The sequence below is a fragment of the Sus scrofa genome, chromosome 9 (genome assembly GCF_054392235.1).
Source record: "Sus scrofa isolate SSC_HxYL_T2T_F1_AM1 chromosome 9, Sscrofa_HxYL_maternal_Yorkshire_Landrace_v2.0, whole genome shotgun sequence".
In the NCBI taxonomy this organism is placed as follows: domain Eukaryota; kingdom Metazoa; phylum Chordata; class Mammalia; order Artiodactyla; family Suidae; genus Sus; species Sus scrofa.
The window spans coordinates 135830838-135851792 of record NC_139391.1 but is presented as its reverse complement, the minus strand read 5'-3'; the positions used below and the strand labels follow the sequence as shown (position 1 = coordinate 135851792).

Below are 20955 nucleotides of genomic sequence, written 5' to 3'. Positions count from 1 at the left end.
ATATTGTAAGGTAGTATTTGGTTCTAGAGCTAGAACCCAACTTCCTACCCAAAGTTGGAATCTTCGGTACACATGTATCAGGCAGTTTTGCTTAAATATATGGCAGCTATTTTTATTACGTCCAAAAGAAAAGGTCTGGGGCTCATGGGAGAGAAATGGAGATTGGGGTCCACCAGGGCCAAAGTGCCAAGCTAAAGGAAGACAGATTGTTCAGCTCACTTATTTTTTATTAAGCACCATTATAAAGAAAGCACTGCACAACAAACAGATGACCAGCAGTCCCTGCTTTTAAGAAGTTTAAAATCTGGATGGGATCTACAAGGAAGAGATCCTAGCAAAAATAAATGGCAAGCCCCCAAATCCACAAACCACCGGTCAGCGAATCTGCACCCCTCCTGTTGAAGCAGTTTCAGCCTCCGGCTGAAGGATGAAAATTAGAAGGATACTAATTTGGGAATGAGACTCCTCTTCTTGGAGGGTGTGGTCTTGGGAAACGCTTTGAAGTGGTAGACGCTAGACTGCCCCAAACTCGCGCTAGAACAGCTCTCAGGAACCGCAGTGCCCAAACCACCCTAGAGCTACATGTTTATCCTGTAACTACCAAATGCGCGGCTCAGGGCGGGTGAGGCTCCAAGGCCCGCCCAAGAGTTCAGCAACTCTCTTCAATTGGGCGAGCCATTTCCTTGCCTTCCGCGGGGCCGCTTCAACCATCAATCACTCTGCTAGTTCCACTACCAGGCCTTTGCTCCGCCCTCTTTCGGTGACGTAACACCTGGAGCTCTTTCGCGGCCCAGCCCTCAGGCGCCCCACCAGTCGCTTCAGTTCCTCATTGGTCAATAGAGAGCGGAGGGACGGGAAGGGGCGTACTATTTTCTCTCTAAACTCCCACCTCTAGTTTTCCAGTCTTCTCATAGGCTGCCAGGAGAGCAATTAGAGCCCGGCCCTGTCGCGCAGGCGTGCAAAGGTGCTCACCAGTGGAGGGGCACCTCCCCTCAATCCTTAGAGAATTAGTTACACAGTTGTGACGTAAGTGGGCCCCCCTCCCCCGCTCACCGCCTTCACTTACTATTGGCTGTGGCCGAAGTCCGTCACACAACCACGCCCCATTCCCCTGCCTTACCTCCCAGCTTGATAGACCTGCAGGAGGCCACGCCTCACCCTATTGCGGCCGCTTAGCCCCGCGATTGGCTGAAAGACATGGTATGCTTTCCCACCCCCTACTCCTTCCCGAGCAACCGAGAGGCTGGCGGGACCCCGCGGAAGTTGTCAGTCAATTTCCTCCGTCCCAACCCCGCGAGGCCCCACCCCCGGGCCGCGCGCCCTGGCGCGCGCGCACACGCACACACACTCCCCCCTTGCTTCTCCCCAGCACCTTCTCAAGTTGTAGCGGTCGCTCGCTGGGGGTTCTCTGTGGGCGGCGGAAGGGCGCGTGGGGGAGGGGGCTCGGACCGCCCGGGACTTGGAGGAGAGAGTGTGTGTGTGCCCCCGGGGCCGGGGCAGCGGGTCGCCGCCCTGGGAGATGAGGGCTCGGCGCTGACAGGGAAGAGCGGGCACCGCGGCGGTGGCGGCGGCGGCTCGGAGGGGACCCGCGATGGCAGCGCCTCGGGAGGAGGCTCCAGGCAGGGCGGGCTGCGCTGGCAGCGGCCGCTGAGGTGCTGGCGGACCGGCCGGCTGGGGACCCGGGCTGCAGGGACGAGAGGCGCGTTCGGCGTCCGCACTCCCGCGTCCTCGCCTCAGTTGTCTAAACTTCGGGCTCCAGTCCACCCGCCCTCCGCTCTCGGAGTCAACAACTTCTTCACCCCCCTCCACCCCCGCCCCCGCCCTCGCCCTCCGTCAGCCCCGGGAGCTCGCCGCGCGGCGGGGACCAGGACTCGCCGGCCCTGAGATGTGGCCGTGAGGCGTCGGCGGGCGGCGAGGAGAAGCTCGGCGGCGCCCGGGAGCGGGAGGGCGGTGCGGCCGGAGGAACGGGGCGGAGGGGCGCGAGCGCTCGGCGCCTCTCCCCCGCCTCCTCCTCCTGCCGCTGCCCGTTCCGTGCAAGCAGCAGCCGGAGCTGCCAAGCGCCAGGGCCGCGGAGATGTCGTCGTCGTCGCCGCCGCCGGCGGCGGCTGCCAGCGCCGCCATCTCGGCCTCGGAGAAAGTGGACGGCTTCACCCGGAAATCGGTGCGCAAGGCGCAGAGGCAGAAGCGCTCTCAGGGCTCGTCGCAGTTCCGCAGCCAGGGCAGCCAGCCGGAGCTGCACCCCTTGCCCCAGCTCAAAGGTAACCTTCGAGGGCGCCGCCCGGGAGGGAGCGCGGGGGCCGCAGAGCCACTGCCTCCTGCGGGCTCCGTCTGCCCCGCTGGGGCTCGCGGTGTGCGAGTCGCGCCCCCCACGCAGCCTTGGCGTCCCCCCGCCTTTTGATTCAAACAGGTTTGCGAGCTGCTTTTCTCATCCCTCCTGGCTTCACCTAAGCCTCAGCTTCTTGGAGGAGGTCGACACCCCTCCTCACCTGCGCGCTCGCTCACCTGCCCTGGCGATTGGAACTCTCCTCCCTCGGGCGTCCCTCGGGGTCGAGTTCGTGTGTCCTCCTTCCCCATCTTGCTTGAACTACCTGTCTTATCTTCCGACCTTCACTTTCCCGAGACCTGCCTTCTCTTTCAGCCACTCTAAACTAGCCCTTTACTTTTCCAGTTTTAAAGCGACCGTACTCACCCTCTCCCTAACTTCCCTTCCTGTGGATCCTTCCCAAGAGTTACAGACCCGGAATCCTAATGCAAACACCAGTGAAGAGTTATCTGGCCTTTAGATTTATTTCTGCAGAAAAAGCCTAAAAATCTGACCAGGGTGGTGTCTTATTTACGGGGTCATTAGATTTAAATGTCACCCTTTAGCCCAAATAATGGGAAGCCTTAAAATACTGTCTGAGAAGATAGACACGGTAAATTTGGAGGAGTTCTGAAGAGTAGATAGTGTTGCCTTGCAATGGAGTGGGAACTTAGTTCGCCAAGCTGATTCCAGGGACTTGGTAGGTTTGTACAGTCATTCAAATTGGTATCCGTGCCTAATGCCTTGCAGGAGAGCTTGGCACTCCTTTTGGCTCACTTACTTTTCCCACTAGGTTTAGAGGATTAAAAAAAAAAAAAGAAATTGGTTTCTGGTGTTCTAATTCTTATTCTTTGTGGATTACTGCTTTTTACTTTTATGATTTTACCAACTTTGCTTTTTATGAGATAACATCATCATGGAACAAGATAATAGTCCTAAACATTAGGGTTTTTTCCCTGACAAAAAACCCCCAATCATCTGTTTTGCGGAGTTCCCATCGTGGCTCAGCGGAAACGAATCTGACTGGTATCCTTGAGGACGCCGGTTCAATCCCTGGCCGAGCTCAGTGGGTTAAGGATCTGGCGTTGTGGTGAGCTGTGGTGTAGGTCGCAGACGCTGCTCCGATCCCAGGTTGCTGAGGCTGTGGTGTAGGCTGGCAGCTACAGCTCCAATTCGACCCCTAGCCTGGAAACCTCCATATGCATTGGTGGGGCCCCTAAAAGACCCCTCCCCTCAATCATCTGTATTTTAAAGCCAAGAAATAAAAGATTCATACTGAAATAGAAAATGTTCAGCAAATTTTTCGATCAGTTTGAAAAAGCTCCAGCAAATCCTTCAAGGCCAGTCTGGTTCTGATTTGTCTTTAGGCCTATGAATCCAGCCTTAGTTTGACTAGGAGTCTAAAGAAAACCCCAGATCAAATCACAGTTGCTCTGCCATAGTTCTGGAACCCCATTCAGATCCTGTGCTGCCCTGCCTCTTGGGGTACTTCTAAATTAAGAACATCCCACAGCCGGAATCAAACAGGCTTTTGAAAGAAGGTTTTGCTTAAGATATGTGTAACCTGTGGTATAGCAGTTATAATTTGCTTTTTAGCATTTAAAAATTGTTAAAGTTTATTTTACATATCGTAGTCAACGGTAGAGCACATGGTAGGCATTGCCAAGACTTTAATTCCTGAGGTGATAGCTCTAAAAGAATATCGTCTTACTTATTAGGACATTGAATTGCTATTCATCAAGTTTAGATTTTAAACTTAACTAAAACATAGTCATTTTCATTTATTTTTTAAAACTTGTTTTACTTTTTTATTAAAAAATTTTTTTGGCTGTGCTCTTGGTATGTGGAAGTTCCCAGGCCAGGGATCAAACCTACACCACAGTAGTGACAACGTTGTATCCTTAACTGCTAGGCCACCAGGGAACACCTAGTTATTTTTACAGTATTAATATTTTTTGTTAAATTATCAAATTATTTTTACAGTTTGAGGTTTGGTGCTAGTGTTTTTCTTTTGTGTTTCTTTAATTTGCTTTTTAGTAAGTTACCCTGCTTCCTTATGTTGTCCTTTTTAATGTAAAGATATTAAATATGTATATTTAATAAAAATAATTGAATATTAAACAAATGATTGGTTCAAGCCAGGAGCTGCAACTTTAATATATTTTGGTTTTATTGTTTGTTCCTTTGGGGTTTTTTTGGCCATGCCTGAGCCATGTGAAAGTTCCTGGGCCATAGCAGTGACAATGCTAGGTCCTTAACCCACTGCGCTACAAGGGAACTCCAGTATATTTCGTTTTTAAAAGCCTGGCAAAAACTTGCAGAGTCAGTAACCATCTGATGATTATTTATGGTGTATAGTTCAAGCTGAAGTTGCCATCGAATGTTTTACTTATAGTATTTGTTCACTAGTAGAGAAAAAAATAAAATTGGAACTTTAGATTTATTCTGTATATTTTGCATGAAACTATAGTGTTCTTTATGAGGAAAGTTACATATTCAGGATAAATTTATACAAATTTAATTGAGAAATAAGATCCTTGCTTAGATTACTCAGTAATAGGAAAAACTACTTTTACTCCAGATGTGATGCCAAGATGCTTGAAAAGTGATTTTTTAAAAATTCGCTTGCTTCATTTGGTGCTTTGGCAGTGGACTTGATACCACAGCATCGTGTGCTTTTTCTGTCAGTAGTAGTTTTTTTCCATTCGTGGCCTTAACAAAAACCAGTGGAAAACTGTTATAGTATGAAAGAGAATTTTCTTCCTTTTCTTAAATATTATCTTACTGTGGAGTGATTCAGATATCTGTGGGCATTTAAGATCCTTTAAGTGTTTAAACCAACCTGCTTATGTTACACTTTGTCCACATGGATCTAAGCTGGAAAGGTACCAGCTGTTTTCCTCAAAACAGGTTATGAGTAAGGATTAACAAAATAATCCTGCCTTTTTTTTTAATCTATAAGAAGTTTACTTGGCAAAATAATTTAGTAAGTGGGTTGCAGGATTTTAATGGTGAAAATGTTCAGGGAAAATTTCACTTTGTTATAGAAAGCATTTTAAACATAAGCCTTGTTAAAAGGATTTTTTTTTAACGAGAAACTCTTGTGTGGGTTCTCAAAATTAAACTGCTTTATATTTTATAGCTTAAAATTTTTTTCGAAATACTAGAAATTTCTTATGTTAATTCTATAAGTTCTGAGAACAAGGTATTAGAAAATAAAAATAGGAACATTCTGTCAGTCATTTTTTTTTCCCTGTATTTAAATTTACATCAGTGCAGGACTTAATTTTTCTGACTTAAACGTTTCCTCTGGTAACCAACAGTTAGGAAACTTTTAACTTTCAAAAAACCCATTAGTAGGAAGCTTTTAAACAGTATTGTTGATAATAAGCACAACAGCCCTAACCCCTTGCTTTTTCACTTCTACTAAGATAATATTGTTGTGTGACAGTCCACAGCGCAGTATATTTTTACAAACATAATTCATTGTATCATCCTAGCAACTCTGGGCAAGACCAATATTATTCCCATTTTACTGATGAGAAAGTTGAGGCTTACACAGCGTAGTTTCAGGTCTGTGATTACTTATGGTGTTGCAACTGACACTGGTACCCAGGTTAAATGATTTCAGTGTTTTTGCTCTTAATCTGCTTAATGAACTTTTGAAGCAGTATGTTAGAGTTGGGTCACTGGGGCAGTCCTGGGTCAAAGGTAAAAGTGTAATCTTTCTGAGTTGTTTTCCTTATCTGTAAAATGGGGATAATGCCTTCTTTCTCCACAGGATTGTGGGGATTAAGTGAAATAATGTTAATTAGTGCCTAAAAATAGGCAAAGAATGTTAGTTCCCATTCTCTTTGATATTTGAAAAGTCCAGATTAAAAGTATTTTTTAAATGAAGGATTCACATAAAAGTAAACTTTGCTAGTGTACTTAAAGTATAGTATATCATCAGTTTTCACATATGATTTGTGTGAAGCGAGGTAAAGCATCACTTAAATAAGTTTTCACATGTGATTTCTGTGTAGTGAGGTAAAGCTGTAACATCAGCATAAGTATGGAAGTGGAACTAAGAGTGACTGTTTAAACTGTTGAAACTGTAGTTAGAAGTTTTTCATCAAAGAAATTGAATTAACCAATAGAATGGTATAGATGTAAACTTCTCAGAGGACACAGCCAGTAAATGGCAAAGAACAGTGAAACTGGCTTTGAGATTTAAGTCCCCTTCAGATGAGGTAAAGCACTTCTCAAGTTTCCTCAGTTTCTCGGTTAGTGTATTCTTAGAACCTGGGTCCCGTTGGAGGTATTGAGGCCAGGAACAGTGGTGCTTATTTGAAGTGCTTTAGGGGAAAAAAATTTTTTTTTTCCCTTGATGTGTATGGTCTTTTAGGGTAACTAGAACAAGAACATTGACATGTGAAATTTCATAACTTAACTTTTTTTGTGCTGGTGGGAGAGAATACTCATTCAACTTGTAAGGTTTATAGAGTTTTTCAAAGTTAATGTCATTCTATCTAAAACCCAAAACCCATTTTAGTAATTGGGATGGCAAGGAGAGTTGAAATTTATCTGAATATGTTAAAAATGTTTGTTTACAAAGGATTAGAACACTTTAGTCATTTTAGGACTATCTTCTGGAAATAATGCTTATTTCTTTTGGTAAATCTATTTTTAAATTGTAAAAAATTTGGGGGGATATACACTTTTAGAGAAATTGATATAGTGTCTGTTGCTGGCCTTCACATGAAGGAAACACTTTTTCATTTAAGTCTAATTTAACATCTTCAGAATTCCTATTTAGGGTCAAATTTCTTTTTCCCCCAATTCTCTTTAACCTTCTCTGATTGTTACTGAGTTTGGGATCTTTTTATGAAGTGCCTATAAAGTAAGAATCCAGTAAAACGTGTTTAAGTAAGATAATGTGGTCATTGGGGTAGAGCGCCATCCTGTAAATTGTCTTCCTACATCATTGATGAGTCACAATTGCTTTGGACTAGTTGTTTAACCCCAGTGAACTTCAGATTAATCATTTTTAGTTGTAAGAATAACATTTTCCCTTGATAAAATCACAAAGGTGAATTAGGCTTTAATGAGTTATTGTCCCTCTTTGGATGACAAAGACAGGTCTATATCAACAAAAAATAATACATTTGGGAAATAATAGATTTTTGTGTATTTTTTAAAATTTTAACTTTTTAAATTGTAAAAAGCCATGGATAGAGACTAGCTTATTTTTATTTTTGTGTGTTTGGCACTCTGGTTCTCAGTTCCTGGCTGTGTCCTTGGAGAGTTTTAAAAAACATCAATGCTTGGGCCCCACCCTCAAGTAATTCTGAATTAATTGGTCTAAGGTAAGATGCAGGCGTTTGTATTTTTGAAAGCTCCCAGGATGATTCTGATGTGCAGCCAGAGTTGAGAATCACTGGTTTGGCGTTATCTGTCTATTGATTTAATTCATTAATTGAGACTTTGTCCTTTTCTCTTGATACTCATGGCTCATTACCCAGCCTATTAACATTTCCTGCCCTCACTTGCCTCCTGCTATTTACTTTTCACTCTCTTAACTTTGCTGCCCCCTATGGCTCATCAGCTGCTTTCCTGAAGGGGGATAGTGCTATTGGAGTCTGAAGTTTTAGGTGTGATGAGTTGAAGTTGATTCGATGGGATTTTGCTGCTATTATCATAATTAAAACTTAACTATTATCCTTTGATGCAAGGTGGTCAGGTGTTTTTTTTCCTCTCTGTGATTTTTGGGGTTGTGGTTGAGCTATCAAGTAAAAGTAAGAACATGTGATAGCAGTTTGCCTAGTTTTAATCCCATGATTCAGGGTAACATGATAATTCCAACCAATTTGGAATGCAAAACTGATATTTGCTGTATGTTCACAGCATTGTTCTGCCTCTTGAAGATTTGGAACTAATACTGCCACTGTATATGTTGACTGTTAGGTGTTGAACAAATGCGGTGTTCTTGATCTTAACCCTGTTTTTGGTCATGCCTTGTATTTATTTAGCATCAAGTAATGTTTTTCTTGTGGTCGCTTTGGCAGCACATACACTAAAACTTGAACTATATGAGATTAGCATGGCTCCTGCACAAGGGTGACCCACAGATCCGTGAAGCATAAACAGGGCATTTTAGGGGGAAGATGTTTTTCCTCAAAGTGTTTTCATATCTATCATCTTAATCCTGACCACAGCTTTATACTGAAGGTAGGGCATTAAGGACTGGGGGCCACTTGTATTCCATAACCCTCTTTTGTCTTTGGCCTTTCTGCTAACCAGTCTGAATAATGACATTTGTTGACTTGTTATTTTAGGTCAGAGTCAGTTGTTATGTGTTGATGTTTTCCTTCCAGAATGAGATGGTAAAATTTTTGTGAAAGCAGAAGTCATCTGTATTTTCATATCCTATTATAGTACCAAATGCAGTATTCTGTGCATAACAAGGGTGGACATGTAGATAGGGTCACTGTTTTGATTACGAAATTACCTGTTGCCCTTCCCGTTACATACATCCCCAGTTATTGATTATGCTTCTTTCAGCCATGTTCTACCAACAGATTGGTTCTCTTCTGTTTCATTTTTGGTTTTACTATATTTGTGCCTAAATCTTATTCAAAGTAATTTAAAGTAAATAAATTCTGGGTTTTAATAACATGGTAATACATAGTAAATGTAGGTTTGAAACAAAGAATTGTTTGTTCTTGTATTTTGTGCTTTACCAGTGACTGGTGACATGTAACATAATTGATTTATTGCTAGGAGAAGTATTGTGTAAGGTCTATGTGGAAGTAATAGTAGATTGACTCCCAGACATGGACATCTGTGTATTAACATTGGGTAAACTGAAATAACTAGTTTGCAGTAATTTCTAAATTTGAGGTGCAGTATTTATTTAGAAGGATGTCCTTAAAGGAGATGAAAGGAATGGATTTTAATATGTAATTACTTTTAGTGCATTATGTAACAAGGAACCTAAATGCTTTGCTGAAAGAGTTTTACATGACAGGCTAGGTTTGTGTGAAATAAGTTCTACTTGTCTGAGCAGGATATTGACTAATAAGCAGTTTCAAACCACTTTTTTATGTATGTCTTTTTGAACTCCTTCCTGAAGGAATTTGTTTATGTGGGTTTTTTTGAGCAATGATGAATTTTAGAAATCCTGCAGTTTTTATCAGTTTTCCTAAAGAAACTCATTATGATTTTTTTTTTTTGGTAGTTTGCTGAATATGATAGGTTCACATTATAAAATTCAGAGAACCTATTTCTAACTCGGATACTGAAGGCAAGGGATTTCTTGGGAACATACTCCTCCTACTGGAGTGGTGATGCTAGTTACATTTACTGTAACCTTACTGTGATGTTCTATCTAGTTGAGCCTTCCAGTTCTAAATGGGACCTCAGAAGTCATTCTGGTTTAGCTTTCATTGGGAATGAGTTTCACTCCGGTTCTGAATAAATAGCTATCTTGTCATTTCGTCAGAAAAGCTTTCTTTAAGGTAGGGAGAAAAAGTACTGGGAATTTAAGCTCTTAGATTTTGCTTAGTTAATGAGTGAACTGCATAGACGATAGCTAAAAAATGTTAACTATCTGAAACTAGAGGTTTTTTTTTTAATGACTAGGCTTAGAAGTTATAGTTCAGGAGCATAAAATATTAAATATATGGAGTTCCTATTGTGGCTCAGTGGGTTAAGAACTTGAGATAGTGTCTGTGAGGATGCAGGTTCAATCCCTGGCCTTGCTCGGTGAGTTAAGGATCCAGTGTTGCTGCAGACCCACCGTAGTTCATAGGTGTGGCTTGAATGTGGTGTAGGCTGGCAGGTCTGTCCCTAAAAAGAAAAACTGTATGTATATATAGTTTCCAAAATGACACATTTTCTCTGTTTAATTGGTTTGCTCTTGATTCACACTCATTGATAAAGGATATTCCAGCTATTATTAGAAGATGTTGATTATTTGAACTCATTGTTAATCCTGTCTCTAAATTGATAAAGAAAAAATGATGAGACTTTTTTTGTTATAAGCTTTGAATTTGAATTCGCTGGTTTTTTTAACATAATTTTTCAGACAGACTTCTAAAGGTAAACATCAGTTGAAATCATAAGTAAAATAAGATGTAACTCCTATAAAGTATGTATTTACTTTTTTTAAAAAAGACTTGCACTACCATTCTTCTTTTAACTAACCAGAGGAAAAAGATTTTGTTTGCCTGCTATGAAACTAGATACATACTTTGCTTTCAAAATATAGTGCAGAAATGTTTTCCTCTTTGATGCTCATAGTGCTTAAATTTTAGGTGGAGATTGTAGAGATTAAAACTTTACTAAGTAAAGGGAATAAAATGACTCTTTTTTTTTTTTGAAATTGTGTCTTTAAGAGCTTATAGTGAGGGTAAATATAGACACATAAACTGGTGGTTTCAGTTAGTGACGAGTGTTGTGATAAGAGTAAGCTGAAAAAGGCTAGGGGAGTATGTGAGGTACTGAACTCAGTTTTGGTATGTGAGGAGAGGGATCAGGGAAAGCTTCCTGGAGAAAGTGACAGGTAAACTGAGACCTAAAAGGCCAGAGATGTTAGGCCAAAACTGATAGTGTCTGATGGAGTTCCTGTCATGGCTCAGTGGTTAATGAATCCGACTAGAAACCATGGGGTTGCAGGTTTGATCCCTGGCCTTGCTCAGTGGGTTAAGGATCCGGTGTTGCCGTGTGCTGTGGTGTAGGTTGCAGACGAGGCTTGGATCCCCGCATTGCTGTGGCTGTGGTGTAGGCCAGACCCCTAGCCTGGATACCTCCATATGTTGCAGGAGCAGCCCAAGAAGACAAAACAGCAAACAAACAAAAAAACTGATAGGGTCCGAGAGGTCCACCTAAAGGACAATATGGGCGCCCTTAGAGGTAAACAAGCATTACATATTTGAAAACTGCCAGTAGTATATGTGGCTGTGATAACGAGTATTATATCCACATAAAAACTACTTGAACTGATAAACGAATTCAGCAAAGTAGCAGGATGCAAGATTAACATTCAGAAATTATAAAAGGTATATAATAAATAGAAAAGGTATATAAAAATACCTTTTTAAATGGCACCCCAAAAAACTAAATTCTAGGAATAAATCTGACCAAGGAGGTAAAAGACTTATACACGGAGAACCATAAAACACTAACCAAAGAAATGAAAGAGGATTCAAAGAAATGGAAAGACATGTGGGCGCCACTGGGACAGGGAGGAGCTGGGGGTAGCCATGGCAGAGCTGCAGTAGCTCCAGGTACAGGAGGTAGTGAACTCCACGGTGAAGAATCTGGAGAGCAAGAACATCTGGAAGATGCAGGGCCTCATGTTCTGGTGCAGTGCTGGCAGTTGTGAGGTCAGCCAGGTTTCCAAGCAGCAGGTGCACCAGTGCACTGAGTGCTGCCTTGTACCTCTGGCTCAAACCCAAGCCCTAGTCACCAGTGAGTTGGAGAAGTTCCAGGACCGCCTGGCTGGGTGTACTATGTATTGCAGTGACAAAGCCAAAGATTCAATAGATGCAGGAAGTAAATAGCTCCAGGTGAAGTGGCAGCTGGAGAGTTGTGTGACCAAGTGTGTGGATGACCACACGAACCTCATCCCAGCCATGGCCAAGAAGATGGAGGTGCTCTTGTCCATGGGGAAATATAAATTGGCTGTTGCCCATTGGGGCTGAGGGCAGGAATCTATTTAAAAGGAGGAATGGGGGATTTGGGTCTTAAGCAAAGTCTATGAATGAAGAATTTCAAGTTTAAGGCCTATCTCACTTGGCTCTGGACACTGGTTCCTTTGTGTTTCAATCCTAGAAAGTGAAATGGAAAAAACTGGTGCTAAAATTTGGGTCAGGGATCGCATGGGAGAGTTTTTGAGAGCCTTGGTTTCATGGGGCAAGTGCTTACTTACCCTGTCAGTAGGGAACCTCCCTCGTACCAAACCAGAGCCCTCCTAGGTACCAGGTTATCTTAGTACATGGATAACAGTAGGCTGGCAACTTCCTCGAACTTGCCTGTGATCTAGTGGAGTGTGAGAAGAGGTGTTTCTGTTTGTTGCCAGCCAACCTCCTGTATATCAGAAGGATCCATACACACCATGCCATTTTCCACAAACTACAATAAAACAAAATCCACGAATTTAGAAGGAGAAAGGGGGCTTCCACAGCTTTTGTTTTGTTTTGCTTGGTTTTCTTTTATATTCAAGGGCATGAAGTTAAAGTTGTGGATTTGGGAGTGGTAGTTTTGATAAGAACTTTGAAAGGGTCCTCGTGAGTATTCACTTCTGGCCATCGAGATGTAGATGTGTCTTAAAATGCTCACACATTACATCTTTCAGCCTGGAGACCCTGCAGAAATACAAGAGGTGATGTCACAGTGGTATGGGAAGCAAATCTTCCCTTCACTGGCAGCCATGATGGGCCTTGAGGCTGTCTGCAGCAGAGGGACAGAACAGTCTGGCAGTGACACTCATCCTTGAAGGGGATTTTTTTTTTTTTTTGTCTTTTTAGGGCCACTCTCGTGGCATATGGAGGTTCCCAGGCTAGGGGTCAAATCGGAGCTGTAGCTGCTGGCCAACACCACAGCCATAGCATCACAGTATCCAAACCACAGCTTCAGCCTATACCATAGCTCCCAGCATCACGGGATCCTTAACCCACTGAGCAAGGCCAGGGATCAGACCTGTGTCCTCATGGATACTAGTAGATTCACTTCCTCTGAGCCACGATGGGAACTCCCCTGAAGGGGATCTTGATTGTGCTCTGTGCTATGATTTAAGAGTGAACAGTGAAAGAGAAACTGTTGTCTGCTTAATTAAGAGAGTTGTAAAGTACTGGATTTGGAAAAATCTGGTTCTCATAAAGCAGAATAGAATAAAAACCTAAACTCAATATTGCTTGCTTTGCCACCTGAAATAACAGGGCTCTATTGAGATAATCCCTTGGCAACATGAAGGTCTAGGGAGAAAAAGTAACCAACTCAAGGGCAAGCTGTGACTCCTTTGAAAAGAGGGACAGCTTCTCATGACCAAATACCACTTTGTTAGGGCCTTTGTTCTTGCCCCAGTTCTGGCACCTTATTGTTTTGATGTGGACATTATTGTCTTTTTTTTTTTTTTTTACCAACTTACATTACTTGAAATGATCATATAGCCTGTCTGTTTACTGTTTCAATACTGCAAGATATTTTCCTAGTGGTTTTGTTTTAAAAATAAATAAGATTTAATTTTTTCCTCAAAAAAAAAAAAAAAGGAAATGGAAAGATATTTCATGCTCCTGGATTGGGAGTATTAATACTGTTAAAATGGCCATACTACCCAAAGCAATCTATATATTTAATGTGATCCTTATCAAAGTACCCATGACATTTTCCACAGAACTAGAACAAATAATCCAAAAATTTATATGGAACCATAAAAAAAACCCAGAATTGCCAAAGCAATCCTGAGGGGAAAAAAAAAGCAGACTTGAGACAATATTACAAAGCTGCAGTAATCAAGACAGTGTGGTACTAGCACAAAAACAGACATGGATTAATGGAACAGAATAGAGAGCCTGGGAATAATAAACCCAGCACCTGCAGCCAATTAATCTTCAATAAAAGAAGCAAGAATGTAAAATGGGAAAAAGACAGTCTCTGCAGCAAGTGGTGTTGGGAAAACTGGACACAACTGCATGTGAATCAGTGAAACTAGAACATTCTCACACCATGCGCAACAATAAACTCAAAATGGCCTGAAGACTTAAACATAAGACAAGATACCATAAAACATCTAGAAAAGAACATAGGCAAAACATTCTCTGACATCTGTACAAATGTTTTCTTAAGTCAGTGAAGGCAATAGAAATAAAAACAAAAACAAATGGAACCCAATCAAACTTACAAGCTTTTGCACAGCAAAGGAAACCATAAAAACAAAAACAAAACCCTGAAAAGATAATGCAGTTGTGAAGGGCTTAATCGCCAAAATATACAAATAATTCATGTAACTCAGTAGCAAAAAACCAAAAAACCCAACTGAAAAATGGGCAGAAGACCTAAAAAGAAAAGAAGACATATGGATGGTCATTAAGCACATGAAAAAATGCTCAACATCACTAATTGTTAGAGAAATGCAAGTCAAAACTACAGTGAGGTGCCACCTCACACCAGTCAGAATGACCATCATTAATAAATCTACAAATAGTAAATGTTGGAGAAGGTGTAGAGAAGAGGGAACCCTCCTACACTGTTGATGGGAATGTAAATTGGTACAACCACTATGGAAAAAAGTATGGAGGTTCCTCAGAAAACTAAATATAGAACTACCATATGATCCAGCAGTTCTACTCCTGGGCATAAATCTGGACAAAACTGTAATTCAAAAAGGTTCATGCACCCCTGTGTTCATAGTAGTGCTGTTCACAACAGCCAAGACATGGAAGCAACCTAAACGTCCATTGACAGATAAATGGATTAAGAAGATGTGGTACATATATACAATGGAATATTACTCAGCCATAAAAAGGATGAGCTAATGCCATTTGCAGCAACATGGATGCAACTAGAGATTCTCATAGTAAGTGAAGTGCGTCAGAAAGAGAAAGACAAATATCATATGCTATCACTTATTTGCGGAATCTAAAATAAGTGGCACCAAGGAACCTATCTACAAAACAGAAACAGACTCACAGATATAGACAACAGACTTGTGGTTGCCAAGGGAGAGGGAGGAGAGAAAGGGATGAACTGGAGGTCTGGGGTTAGTAGGTGCCAACTATTACATTTAGAATGGATAAGTAATGAGGTCCTGCTGTATGCACAGGAAACTATGTCCATTCTCTTGGGATAGATCATGATGGAAGATAATATAAGAAAGGGAATGTATATATATGTATGACTGGGTCACTTTGCAGTACAGTAGAAATTGGTACAACATTGTAACTCATGTAACTCAGCTATACCTTAATAAAATATACTTTTTTAAATATTAGGAGACTGGCTAGAGAAGAGACAGGTGCAACAATTAGGGTCTCAGTCATAGCCTTGATGCCATGTCTTACGTTTATTCCTGACAGTAGTGTGAAGAGTATATTGGGAGCTGGGAGTGAGAAATACTAGTAAATGCTGGCACAGTAATCCTGATAAGAGGTGATGGTGGCCTCATCTCAGTGGGAACAGGGTGGTATCATAGGTGAGACTTTGTGAGAGGGAAAAAAATCAATGATGTTGCACTTCTAACTTGGGCAACTAGATGTATGGTAGCAATTTGCTGAAAGGGAAAAAGAGAGGAAGATCAGGTTTAGGAGAAGATAATGGCTGTACATGTGGGCCAAGTTGAAGTACCTATGGAAATAGAAGTGAAGTGTATAGTAGGACATTAGATATTTGGGTTTGGAGCTAAATAGGAAGGTCTGTGCTAGAAATAAGACTTTAGGAGCTTTAGATTAAAGGCGGTATTTGAAGAGATGCAGGTAGAAGCAACTGCCCACTGAACAGGTAGAGAATGAGAAGTGGCCGAGGAACACCACCATTCAGATGATGATGAAAGGAAAAGGAGCAACCGTGAGGTTAGAGTAACAGCTTGAGTGGAGGCAAAGGAGGGCAGGACAGCGTAGAGATCAGGCAGTCACGGAAGAAGATATGTTTTTAAATGGGAGGAAGGTGGGGCTAGTAAGCTGCAAAGAGTTGTTGACAAGTCAAATAAGAACTGAAAAGTTTCTGTATGTTTGATAGTCTTCAGGCTACATTTGGTGACTTGAGAGACATTCAGAGGATTGATAGACTTGAAACTAGACTTCTCTAAGGTGAAGAATGAATGGGAATTGGGAAAGCCAAGACAGTAAGTATTGATATCTTTCAGGAAGCTTGATAATTGAAAAAAAAAAATTTAACACTCTAGCTGCTGGGCGGAGAATGGATTGTAGCAGAACAAGATTTTTCAAAGGAGGACCAGTTAGGAGTTTGTTTTAATAGGCTAGATGAGGCATGATGTGGCTTGGACCAGGGTGGTAGCAGCAAAGATGAAGAGAAGGAGATGCATTCAAGTATAGCTAAGCTAGGATTTGTTAATGAATTGTTTGCAGGAGTGGACAGAGTTTGGAGTCAGGATGTTTCAGTGTGTTTTAGCTTGGACAGCTGAGTGGATTGGTCTACCACCGCTGAGAAGATAATAACATTAGAAAAGGAACCAGGTAAAGAGGGAAAATTCCAGAGTTATATTTTAGAGACATTAAGTTTGAGATGCCTTTTGAAAACCTAGGCATAAATACAAATAGACTTTTGATGTGTGAACCGCAGAGTGCCCATTGCTAACTTCTATGACTCGTAAACATTAATTAAAAGATTTTCAAGGTTGTTTATTAGAAGATGTTCATAGGAGTTCCCACCGTGGCTCAGCAGTAATGAACCCGACTAGGGTCCATGAGGAAGAGGGTTCGATCTCTGGCCTCGCTTAGTGGGTTAAGTATCTCTTAAGTATCTCTCGTCACCATGAGCTGTGGTGTAGGTCACTGATGTGTCTTGGATCTTGCGTTACTGTGGCTGTGGTGTAGGCCAGCAGCTGTAGCTCTGATTCAACCCCTAATCTGGGAACTCACGTATGCTGCGAGGGCAGCCCTGAAAAGCAAAAAAAAAAAAAAAAAAAAGAGGTGGGGGACAGAAAATGTTCATAGTTTGGGATTTGGGATGCTGGCCACTTGGTCTTTTGGCCAGAATGGGATTATCTATTCCCCCATTCAGGGGAATGTCTGTGGACACCATGTGGCAAGATGTCCTTGGGTATGTGTGAGGTAGATTGCAAAATATGTTGCAAAGGTGCATGAGTCTTACTGCCTTTAGACTCTAAGTTAAGTGCTCCAAAACCTGAGATCCATATCTTATTTCCCAATATTCAGGCAGTCAGTGCTTGGTTTTAATGTTTATTAAATTAAATAATGAAGCAAATTCTATTGATTTAAAGAAAATCACCGTTTTGTGTCATGCAGTAATTCTCAATTTTATAATGACTTATAATTGAGTAATAGTTTATGTACAGCCCCCAATTTAGCATTTTGTTGACATAGTAACCAAAACAGCTCTGTTACATTCTCGTGCAAGTCCTTTTTATCTTCATCTTCTCAATTGATTCTTCCTCTGTAATATTAAACTGAAAATATGTATTGTCTGCACTAGAGCAGAATTATCACTTTATTTTCTAACAGTGCAAAGGAGAAATATTTGTAGCTGAGAGCCTTACAAGAGAGATACTTATTTCTTTTACATCCTGTGCAGTAGGACAGTGCTGAACATATTTTTCTAAGATCTTTAAAGCAGAGGATCTTTATTCCTAAGTTGTTCTGATATAAAAATGCTTCACTAACCTTCTTTGCAGGTCTCCCTTTTAGCACCACTCTTCCCTTTCTTAAGTAATGTAAAGTTTTTCTGAAGAAGAAATTACAGTATTAGTTTTATGAATGAGTACTGAGAAACAAGATGAACTTTTAATCGCTCAGCATATTTGTGTCAGAGCTGGATTTAAAATTGGGAGTCTTTCCTCAGTTAAAATTATAATGATCTGTAATTAACAGCTTTGAGGAATTATGGAGTGGTTATGGACCATCAATAATTGATTAGATTCTGTCTACTTATTTTTGCCTCTTTGTTCTCCTCTATACAAGCTATTTACACACAAGTTGTTGTTGTTGTTGTTGTTGTTGTTTTAATCTTTAAAAAAAACAACTGTAACCACAATGACAGTGCTGTCTTTCTGATAGTTATTTCCCAGTTCAAGGGAGGAAAATAAATTGGGGCAAGATAACTGAGACATGGATATAAGAGTCAATTGGACCTATTCATGTTTCACTTCACTGATTTTATTCTTCTGCTAAAACCCCAGAAAAAACAAATTGACAATATGTCATCTTTTTTTAGTAGTTTTCTGCAGACATTTGTGCCTCTGGTGAATGAACCAGACTAAATTTGAATCCAGAGTGGAAATAAAGTAGCAAGTGTAACAATGAAGTGCTTTAAGGTGCATTTAATTTTCACAGTCATATTTCCTTCGTAGAAAATTGCCATCATTCATGTAGGAAAGGTAAAAATAACCTGTCTTTTACCTAGCTACCAGATACCCAGGCACTGATTTTGGTACTTCATGTATTTTGATAATTCTGTTTTTAGTTTGGACCACCTGGATAATCCTACATATAACATATTTTGATATTTTGAGAACTTTTTTTTTTTTTTTTTTAAAGATCTGGAAAAGTAGCTTCTTCTTGGAATAGGAATGACTATTTTAGGATACAATACTTGCTGTGAGTCATGAGTGAGTCTCAGTTTTCATGGTTTTCTAAAATAAACTCATTTAAAGACTATGCAGTGAGAAATGTCATATTCTTAACTATCCCATTTCTTGTATAATAGCTTTATTATTTTTGTAAGACCTAATAGACTCACTGTTAAAACAACAACAACAAAGTCAAATGAAAATCCCCAGCTGAAGGAAACTTCTAAAATTTTGAGCATCTTCTTATATTTTCCCATTAGTGAGGTCATATAATATATGCTGTTCTTTATTTAACCCATTACTTTTACTTTAATAAAATATAATAGCATGTTTCTGAAAGGAGAAAATTAAAATCTATTGAGAATTGTTTCTGAATAAACTTTTTATTTTTGGAAATACTGAGTTCAAATCATTTTAAACCTTGATTATAAACATTTGTGATAACATTATAAAAATGTTGTTTTAAGTAAATAACATCCTTATATTAAAAGGGAGGAAATAATTTCTGAGGGTACGGGTATTTAATTTTAGGGAGGTTATACATGAATCTCTTAGAAAATCTGATTCTAGGAATCCCATTATCTCAGAAGATACTGTATCCAATGTTCTACATATAATTTTAGGTTTCTTGGATTTGGACCACCACCCCAAAGCCCATCTCTAGTCAGATAGAGAAGGAAAGTGGGTGAACCTTAGGCCCTGCCCTAGACACTTAACAACATTGTCATAGTAGGCAGTCCTTTTCCTTAACACCGTATAAGGCGGTTTCTTGGTGCCGGTAGGATTAGCTGGAATGGAACCTCATCTCCATCGATCTATTAGAGGAGTTCTGTTGTGGCTCAGCAGGTTAAGAGTTTAACTAGTATCCATGAGGATGTGGATTCAATCCCTGGCCTCACTCAGTGGGTTAAAGGATCTGGTATAGGTCACAAATGTGGCTTGGATCTGGTGTGGCTGTGGCTGTGGCAAAAGCCAGCACCTACAGCTCCGATTCACCCCCTAGCCTGGGAACAGGTGTGGCTCTAAAAAAGAAAAAAAAAAAAAAAAGGTCTATTAGGTATTTCTTGCTCCTAAGGGTCCCAAATGAAACAAAAATAGTTTTAAAAACCTGTTTTATTTAATGATAGCAGGTTTTATATTTAAAATAAATTAAGTGGATGACGCAAATACTCCATTTTTTCCTAGGAGACTGTTTTTCAATATTCTGCTTCTTAAGGTTCTACATTCCAAGAAATCCATATAACATGCCCTACTAGCTCATCTTCATTTCTTGTTCTTTTCTACCTTAAAGTGGTTTTGAATACAAAAAATAAGTTAATTTTTTGAAAAAAATTGAATGGTATATTTTAACCTTTCCGTAATGTAGTAGTTGTGGATGTATTCACATTTGAGTAGTAATTGAGTAAAGTATGTAAATATTTATGCTCCTTAAAGTTTTAGATCATATTCTACGGGTTTTTGTAAAATGGCATACATTTGTATATTAGAATTCATTATCAAAACTGATAGGATACATGTATTCAAATTCTCAAAATGTGATATCTATAATTGTTCCCATCTTCAATGTCAGTGAAATCATAGACCCCCTAAGTCATATTTAGTTACAATGCTGTGAATCATTTGTTAATAAATGTTTCCATTGTTACTTTATAATAGCTTCATCCTCTAAAGTTTCAAATAAAAGCTGATTTTAGACTCTTAGTTATTAATGTTCTGGAGGTATTGCCAGAAAAAGCTACATGTCCTATATTCTGTGCCAGTTTCTTAAATTAGAATCTTGGATTGCATCCTCAGCGTGTCACTGTAGTGGTATTGCTGGGTTGCTATGATACGGTGCTTGTTCTATAATTTGTAGCATGAATCTTATATGAGAGCCTACTTTAGATTTCAAATATCTGAGCAGCAGTAAATGAAATATGTTACCTTTTTTTCTTTAAGGAAAATTATACCTGTAAAACTTATTTCTGTTACCAATTATCATACTTAGTACTTCACAGTTTATTCTTTGATATAAAATAGAGAATTAGCAATGAGCAACTTAAAATAATTTGGTTATCCCTAAGAAGTTTAGTTTATCACAGCAACTTTTATGAAAATGGACAAGAGGAAGACTTTATGGTAATGAGTATTTTAAAATTTCAGTGTTCCTGGCATTTGAAGTCTTGAGAGAAATGAATATAGACTAGATTTTCTGGTGAGATTCAAATGAGACAGTACCAGTAAAACTATATTATGAGGGAAAACTCCAAATAATCTTACTATATTGAATTTTGTCTTTGTTTTAATTCGGTGAACTGTTCTTAAAACTAACCCTACGTAGCCATATTAATGAACTAATCTTAGGTGATGATTTTTGAATTTTTACTTACATGTTCCATGAAAATTTCTAACCTAGTATTATTATAAA

At 40.1% G+C, this 20955-nt stretch overlaps 1 protein-coding gene, 1 long non-coding RNA gene, 1 other non-coding gene and 1 pseudogene across 3 annotated transcripts in view; all 4 read left to right on the top strand.

Annotated features, from left to right (window-relative positions):
* The first annotated feature begins 1856 nt into the window (after positions 1 to 1856).
* Positions 1857 to 20955, top strand: part of PPP2R5A (protein phosphatase 2 regulatory subunit B'alpha) — a 71920-nt gene continuing 52821 nt past the window's right edge. The window contains 1 exon segment of the mRNA NM_001100192.1: positions 1857 to 2258. Coding sequence (NP_001093662.1) covers positions 2075 to 2258 — 184 coding nt within the window. The 5' untranslated portion in view covers positions 1857 to 2074.
* LOC146400212 (uncharacterized) lies at positions 5747 to 13905 on the top strand. Its single transcript, XR_014816570.1, has 2 exons — positions 5747 to 10953; positions 12977 to 13905. It is a non-coding gene; the product is annotated as an uncharacterized LOC146400212 (long non-coding RNA).
* LOC146400213 (U6 spliceosomal RNA) lies at positions 8334 to 8436 on the top strand. Its single transcript, XR_014816923.1, has one exon. It is a non-coding gene; the product is annotated as a U6 spliceosomal RNA (small nuclear RNA).
* Positions 11413 to 12259, top strand: LOC102166869 (protein FAM136A pseudogene; annotated as a pseudogene).